The sequence below is a fragment of the Sinocyclocheilus grahami genome, unplaced genomic scaffold, assembly GCF_001515645.1.
Source record: "Sinocyclocheilus grahami isolate Dianchi unplaced genomic scaffold, SAMN03320097.WGS_v1.1 scaffold605.1, whole genome shotgun sequence".
Taxonomy (NCBI): Eukaryota; Metazoa; Chordata; class Actinopteri; order Cypriniformes; family Cyprinidae; genus Sinocyclocheilus; species Sinocyclocheilus grahami.
In genome coordinates this window covers 299,554-307,719 of record NW_015505784.1, presented here as the reverse complement: position 1 = coordinate 307,719, position 8,166 = coordinate 299,554, and the positions used below count along the sequence as shown (strand labels likewise).

At 37.3% G+C, this 8,166-nt stretch overlaps 2 protein-coding genes across 2 annotated transcripts in view; one reads left to right on the top strand and one right to left on the bottom strand.

The window, feature by feature from the left end:
* The window catches only part of LOC107557503 (ras-like protein family member 11A-like), a 4,492-nt gene extending 2,515 nt beyond the window's left edge, over positions 1–1,977 (bottom strand). Inside the window, exons 1-3 of the mRNA XM_016240933.1 lie at positions 1,504–1,977; positions 1,118–1,174; positions 819–901 (exon numbers count right to left, since the gene is read on the bottom strand). Coding sequence (XP_016096419.1) covers positions 819–901; positions 1,118–1,174; positions 1,504–1,654 — 291 coding nt within the window. The 5' untranslated portion in view covers positions 1,655–1,977. The remainder of the gene's footprint in view (positions 1–818; positions 902–1,117; positions 1,175–1,503) is intronic.
* A 2,145-nt stretch (positions 1,978–4,122) lies between these two features.
* usp12b (ubiquitin specific peptidase 12b) overlaps positions 4,123–8,166 on the top strand; it is a 15,526-nt gene continuing 11,482 nt past the window's right edge. The window contains exons 1-4 of the mRNA XM_016240955.1: positions 4,123–4,288; positions 5,844–5,924; positions 6,242–6,455; positions 7,532–7,797. Coding sequence (XP_016096441.1) covers positions 4,241–4,288; positions 5,844–5,924; positions 6,242–6,455; positions 7,532–7,797 — 609 coding nt within the window. The 5' untranslated portion in view covers positions 4,123–4,240. The remainder of the gene's footprint in view (positions 4,289–5,843; positions 5,925–6,241; positions 6,456–7,531; positions 7,798–8,166) is intronic.

Here is an 8,166-nt window from a genome sequence, read left to right as displayed (position 1 = left end):
ATGTGAGGGGCGTAACATTTCCGTCACACGCTTGAGGTATTCGGCCAATCATAACGCACTGGATAGCTGGCCAATCACAGCACACCTTGCTTTTCAGACCGATGAGCTTTGTAAAAATTGACGCGTTTCAAAAAGGCGGGGCATAGAGGAGAAACATTAATGGACATTATGTGGAAAATAATGTGTTTTTTGAACCTTAAACTGCACAAACACATTTAATTACACCAAATACACAAAATAATGTTCTTTTTAGCTACATCATATGACCCCTTTAAAATACCGTAATGATTCCAAATGTTTGACCAGTAGTGTGTGCGTGTGTGTATAATTAATTACATTATTTTGGAAATTAACATCATTTTACTGTAAAGGAAAAAGACTATAATATTATTTTAATGAGTGTTGCAAATATAATATGTTTAATAGGTTTTTAACAATAATAGGGCTGACTACCAATAAGTTAGTTCTAACATAACAACTACAAAGTAAATTCTCAGTCATTATGACACCTGTATATACAGTGCACTACGCTTGAGCCAGGATCATAATCATTCAGTTGAAGAGAGCCCTTCAGTCCACATGAGTCAGACTAATGAGCTTATGCCTGAACACACCCTCTTTATCTCCCCTGCGCTGCATACTTTGTTTACTGGTCAAATGTTTGAACTAATATTCCCCACAGTTCATCTGAAGCAGGAATCCCAAGGCAATGACTGAGTGATCTAAATGACTGTGATAATAGACCATGGGCACACTACTTGTGATGGATGTTTAGCTGAAAGATGTAAGGAAATATTAGGAATGTGATTTGGAGGTACCTGCAGTGAGACACATGGAGTGTCCTGCACTTGTAAAGAAACTTGCTCCCCATCCAAATGAATCTTCCTTGAATACAAGGCTCCTAGAATTGTTGAAAAAGAAAAAAAAATCCACTCACTAAAATGATAAACGTCAGTGTATTTTCAGTGTAAAATGCTGAAAGTCTCATAAATCTATTACGATTCATGACAGAAATGATTGTAACCAACGGACTGAAACAAAAATGTCCTGATGAAAACATGTTTACAGTTCAGCATATGATCATAGTATAGTAGCATTGTTTCATTATAATGTTTACCTGTGTTGGCTTCATAGTCTCCTATGAATCTCTTAGTAAGAAATCTTACAATCAGAGCTGAAAATTGAAACCAAATAGAAACTATGTATCAGCATAAAGGCATTAGCAATGTCACATAGCTCCTACACAACTCTGCAGTGTTCCAGTGTATGTCGCACCCTGGCGTTAAACTAGCTTATATATCCCCAACATCATCATTTTTCAGGATTAGAAACATGCGTACCATTTATTTATTAATGACTTTAAACAGAATAAACTGTATAAATATTAAATCACCAAAGTGCCATTAGAATAAGTTACTATGAAATAAAAATATGATGGCATAAAGTAAAATTAGTTGGCTATTACTTGTGCATATTAAAATCCACATTATTTGATATATGTACCTGTTTTTCCGACATTGCTTGCCCCAAGAACAACTATTTTGACGTTTTTGTTTGGCACGCAGTCTAGTACAGGATACTCTGGTATAGGAACTAGCAGAAAGTTGCTAGAGCCACTGCTCATTGTTCTTGGCTGCTCGATAAGAAGACGCATTTAGAAAGCTATAACTATTATTCGGCTGTGTAGAAATGCATCTCTTTTCCTCCGCTTTCTCGAGCTATGTGAGCCCGCTCCACACGTTAGGTGTCCTCCTCATAACGCAAGAAGCCTTCTGTTATCCACGCTTGGCAGACAGAGGTCTTCATAGACTGTTTTAATAAATGCAATCCAATGCACCCTAAGCGCTGTATCCACTTCTGCACTACATCAATGTTAATTCTGCATACCGGTCCTCTAATGAAGTAACTCATGTAGTCTAGCGAAGTAGAATTGAACCGTTCACCACCCCGCAGTTCCTGATCGCCAGATCTCTTTCCACAGACCGCAACTGCGCCTTCAGCTAAAAAAAAAACGGACAAGGGAAGGGGCGTGAGTAAACTAGCGTGGCTCACTCAGACCCAAATTCATTTAGGCCTATAAGATTAAATGTGATATGCGTAAATGTGTGTGTTCAATTTATATTCATAAAAGTTCACGTTTGACTGAATGTTTATGCATTGATAGTGCATTTACATATTAATAAGCGTGCTATAAAAGAATGAGCGTATTGTTAAATGACTTTTTAATCAGTGTTAGCTATTTTAATGCTTTTCTTCGAAGCACTATGGTAAAGTGTCGATAGTAAAAGAAAGCACAGCAGCTGTTTCTTCACGCAAATAGGCCTACAACCTTTACACAAAACGATAACGACGTAGTAGCCTCTTTAGATTTAGTGATTATATTAGAAATTTTTTTTTTTTTAAAGTTTTTACTTCATTTATATATATTTCATCCTGTAGAATTTTACATTGTAAAATCAAGAAAACATTCTTCAAAACAGCTGTGCACCAGAGTTCATATTTGTAGTGAGTTGTTCTGGAGACATGTGTCTCCCAAGGTTTTTTCTCCATTCTGTCACCGATGGAGTTTTGGTTCCTTGCCGCTGTCGCCTCTGGCTTGCTTAGTTGGGGACACTTCATTTCCAGCGTTATCGTTGACATAATTGCAAAGATATTATTTAAACTGAACTGAGCTGGATGATGACATCACTGAATTCAATGATGAACTGTCTTTAACTGAAAAATGAGTGTTTACTATTGTCATTTTGCATTATTGACACTATTTTCCTAATTAATGCTGTTCAGTTTCTTTGACACAATCTGTATTGTTAAAAGCGCTATATAAATAAAGGTGACTTGACTTGGCTTATAAATCACACAGAATGGAGTGTATTGAAAATCTGAAATAGCACAAAGTCTCCTGTAAGGGGTAGGTTTAGGGGTAGGGCAATAGGATATACGGTCTGTACAGTATAAAAACCATTACGCCTATGGGATGTCCCCACTTTTCACAAAAACAAATTGTGTGTGTGTGTGCGCGCGCGCGCGCTTGTGGATGAAAAGACAGCACGGAAATAGCCGAGCGCCAGTGTGACCTCTAAAGGTCGTCTCAATGTCGTGTTCTCCTCCCTGTCCAGGCTCCCACTAATCTATAAAACATCGGTCAAAAACTACATAGTGCGTCCGGAGTGTATACATGACTCTGCGGTCGTTAGAGGATAAGTCGAGAAACCAAAGAAGGAGAAGGGCGGATGTATACGAATCTTACTATGCAGAAGTCTTGGTTCATGAATATTAAATAGGCACAGTGATAGGAAGGTTACCAAGCAACGTCAGTATTACCTAATTAATATTCATAGGGTAGCCTTCGCCATAAAATATGAAAACATCAAAAGAATGTAAATTACTATAGGGCATGTATGTTTTTTTTTTTACAAATAGTATCCATAATTCACCGTTGTCTGCCTGTATATCCAACTGGTTCACTATGCTTTTCTGAGGTGAAATCAAATAATTAAATTATATTCTTATTTAAAATACCACTTTTTTTATTTAATATCATACATAGGATTTATCATACTGACGCAAAACTTATTTGTTTTAAAAAACAAGTAAAAATAGATCTTTATCAGGTTCCCTCAGATATTATTTTCTCACGATTATTCGCACTAATTCGATATCATTTTAAGCTATTTATTGTTCAGGGGATGTTACATTTACAAGACATGTAATGGTAGGAAATCATAAGAATGATAAATAATGTTGAATGTTTTTAAATGTAGTGAATGTCATTTTTTCAGTATTTACAAATGCAAATATACCAGTTGTAAGACTCGCAGTTCTAATACCATAGACATTTCACTGATAAGAAACATAATATAGACAATATAAATGATTACAAAATATGCTGTAACAAAATACGTGAAAGAATTTTTTTTTTTAATTGTCCCTTAAAATATTTACCTAATTGACGCTTACAGTGACATTTGCATATCCTTTCTTTTCTATACTATTCTGTGCTTTGTAAATTCTATGCTAAATTCCCCAGTATTTCTGAACCATGTTTAAAAAGAGTGAATGTGAACAGAAGTCTTGGCCATAGTAGGTTTCGTAATGTTGTGTACTGCGCAGCTGCTAGGCGACACTCCCTCATTCCGCTGCGAGGCTGCGAGCTGGACCGACTGAAGGATTCACCGGAACTTCAGCCCGTGCGGCTGTCACAGTTTTAAATAGGGGTTCGGTCCAATATGGCGGCAGACGGATGGAAATACTGATGACAGTCCGAAAGATCGCCTCGATTTGTACGATGGTGAGTTTTTCCTCGCATAAGTGAGAGTTGCCCCGTCCACTGCGTCTAACCTGTGTTTGGATTAGCCTGCTAACAGTGCTAGCTCAACAGCTACCAGATAAACAACCGCGGCATGACATGGCAGCACAGCCACAAAAAGTTTGCACACCTCTCTGTCTGTGCTTATAGACGCAGTAGAAGTTTGGAGATGTGGTTAAACGGACTTTAAAGCATTTTAATTCAGATTTAAGTCGGATAATTTGATATTCTGCTCAAGGGTAAAATGTATAGCCTAGCGTATTAGCGATCGACACGCATAATGCCCATGTTTGATTAGCCGTACGGCTCAGCTTTATTTACCGTCAGATGATATTTGGCATGTGGATACTTTTCGATATGTTTACCAGTGTTTTGTAACGAGGACGGATGGCCGGGGTAACAGGCGATGGCATGCACGAGACTACAGTTCCTGCTGCTGCTGTTGCTGCTGTTGTTGTTGTTTTAACATTATTGAAGGACACAACTAAAAACTGATTTAATGAGCTCAGTGTCTTTGTAGTGCTAAACACGAGAACATTCACTGTAGATAAGACTTACAACGAACATAACATTTAGTATTTGCTGTGTACATAATATTATCAGAAATTAAAATTGTATTTATATGGGTAACTACTGGGAGTTCTGTTATTGAACGATTTCTAGTTTGAGTTTGAGATTTAGCTCATATCAATCAGTAAATCCTTTCAGTAGCAAGATATTTATGTGCCAATTTCTTTATTTACCAGCAGTTATAGAGTTAAGGTTATCTTGTTGATTTAGCTTAGTCACCTCAGGGTGCCAGTATGTACTGTGTAAAAGAGTTATATCAAAATGACTTTTCGTAAATTGAGTTAAAAGTTATTGGTACATTGTGGCATGGGATCAACGTTCATCAAGTATTGGGATGACATTATATGTGAATTTGTATATTTAGTTACATTTTCCCTTTGGTGATTCATCCTTCCAGAAACAGAATATTTAAAATGACCACTCTAAACTAAATTAAAATGCTAAAAGAAAACACACACATAAAATGAAGATGTAAACTGCAATCATATATCTTTTCCCCTCTCGATAAGTGTTGTTCCTATTGATGATCACACAGTTTTTGAAATTTCTTAATCATGGTTAATTAATTAAACATTTTTATACTCCCAGTTTCTGTTATTAAAATAAGTAGCTTTATCATAAACACAGCAGAAATGCCAGAAATAACTCATCCTATATTTGGGGAAGGGGGTCTTTGAATAAGGAGTTAGACAGTGGCGGAGTCTTTTGGGTCCAAAAGCTTGACAACCACAGACTTAGGCCTTTTAACTTCTGAGAACTCATGCATTATACTTCAGATACTGATACCACTTACAGCTCTGCCTTGATGTTCTTCCCTGGTGAAACAAAGTGGGTTCAATTGCCCAGCAACTGCATCCATTCTTCACAAACAGGATGTTCCTGTTAGTCGCCAATAGGTCCAGGGTGTTCACTTGTATTTTTTTGAGACCCCATGAGCAAAGATAACCATTGTGGCTGTTCCCTATAGGGCGCCAATGCCTCTGCTTTGGAAAAGGAGATTGGACCAGAACAGTTCCCTGTTAATGAACACTACTTTGGGCTAGTCAATGTAAGTTTACATTTATTGTTTTTGTCAGTGAATGTGCTATAAATAGAAGGTGACTTTGCCATATTACTTTTACATTTTAAAGCACCTGTTTTTATGTAATGTGCTTGTGCCATCACTTAATAGCAGATTTGGCAAGCATGTATAAAAGGCAACAAAGTATAATAATAAATCCGCTCCATATATCCAACAATGGTTTGCTTTCCTTCACGGAGGCATTAATTGCAGATATGACACACATTATATGCACATGTATGTCATCACATGCCCTTCATCAATCTTTAATCTGTTCTTTGTTCAATCACAATCTGGTCACTCAGTTTGGCAACACCTGCTACTGTAACTCAGTGCTGCAGGCACTGTACTTTTGCCGGCCCTTCCGGGAGAAAGTCCTGGCCTATAAGATCCAGCCGCGACGTAAAGAGAGCCTGCTCACCTGCTTGGCTGACCTGTTCAACAGCATTGCAACTCAGAAGAAGAAAGTGGGAGTCATTCCACCAAAGAAGTTCATCTCCAGGCTGAGGAAGGAAAATGGTGAGAAAAGATCCCGGGTCCTACAGTAAAGGATTTGACTGACTGACTGACAAGATGTCAGTTGATGTGGGTTAGTGGGAATATTATGCAGGTGCCCGCCCGGAGATCTGTAAAATGATATGTGAAGATGTTGCTAAGCAGGTAATATGCTGTTCTGATATATTTGTAAACATTCTGAATGTAAACGTGGATATGCTATTGTATATTGATTGTCTAGATAAACTACCGAAAGTTTGGTATCAGTATTTGCTTTTTATTAATACTTTTATTTAGCAAAGATGCCTTAAATTTGATCAAAAGTTAAAGACATTTATAATGTTACAAAAGATTTCTAATGTTCTTTTAAACTTTCTCTGCTTAAAAAAATTTTGGTTTCCACAAAAGTATTAAGCAGCACAACAGTTTTCAACTTTGGTAATGATAAGAAATTTTTCCAAATCAGCATATGAGAATGATTTCTAAAGAATCATGTGACACTGAAGACTGGAGTAATTGCTGCTGAAAATTCAGCTTTGTCGTCACATGAATAATATTCAAATAGAAAACAGTTTTGAAATTGTAATAATATTTCACAATATTCTGTTTTAAATACCGTTTATTAGATCTGTATGAGATGAATGTGTAGCTGCTTGAACAGGTAGTCCATTTTGAGTCAAGATGTGAAGTTATGTTTTGCTAGTCAAAAAGTGAGTTTAATCGTAATATAGTAACTGATCTAATGGATTCAGTTGTTACAGTTGTTAGGATGATTAAAACAATAACAGAGCAGCTCATAAGAGTCATTTATCATGAACCGCAATACACTGTTCATGCAGCCAGCAAAGACAACACAATTTATTGTTGTATAATTTTGCTTTGACTGCAAATTCAGAACTGACATAAAATGTCATTTCTTTTACCATGGTGCAGTAGATTCAGCTGCACTGCTGAATAGCTATGCAGTTAACACTGTACATGTGTATGAAATGCACAGCTATTAAATGATTAAATCATTTTTACACTGTTCGTTTCTACTATTTATATATTAGACTTGCCGCTACCTAATGCTATCAATGCTTCCTTTATTTTACCTACAGAGCTGTTTGACAACTACATGCAGCAAGACGCACACGAATTCCTCAACTACTTGCTCAACACCATTGCAGACCTGCTACAGGAGGAAAAGAGCCAGGAGAGACAGCAGAATGGAAAGGTAGTACAGAATGGTGGAAGCGGAGGAGGAGGTGGAAGCGGTAGCAGCACAGGAGAGGGTGAAACAGAGGAAAAGACCCAGCAGACCTGGGTGCACGAGATCTTCCAAGGCACACTGACCAATGAGACACGGTGCCTGAACTGTGAAGCGGTGAGTCAGACTCAGAGGAGGTAGAGTGAGTCATAAGTACCCTGAAGGGCTCTGGCTTTCATTATTGAGATATGGTATGAGTGAGTTGTTGTGACCATGTTTTCGTCACTTTACTTTTGACTAATCGGCATCAGGGGGATTGTATGGATGTGATAGTTTTCAACAGTGTGCCACAGCACAAAGAACTCTGTTAAATGTTTGGATTGTGAAATATGATGATAACACTCCTCGCTGAACCGAGATGTATGTGTGTGTTTAATAGTCATTTTAATACAAATCTTCAGGTTTGCTGCGATTGTTAGTAGGGCTGCACAATTAGGCCCAAAATTTTGTAATCTATATATTAATATGACTATAAAATTATATATA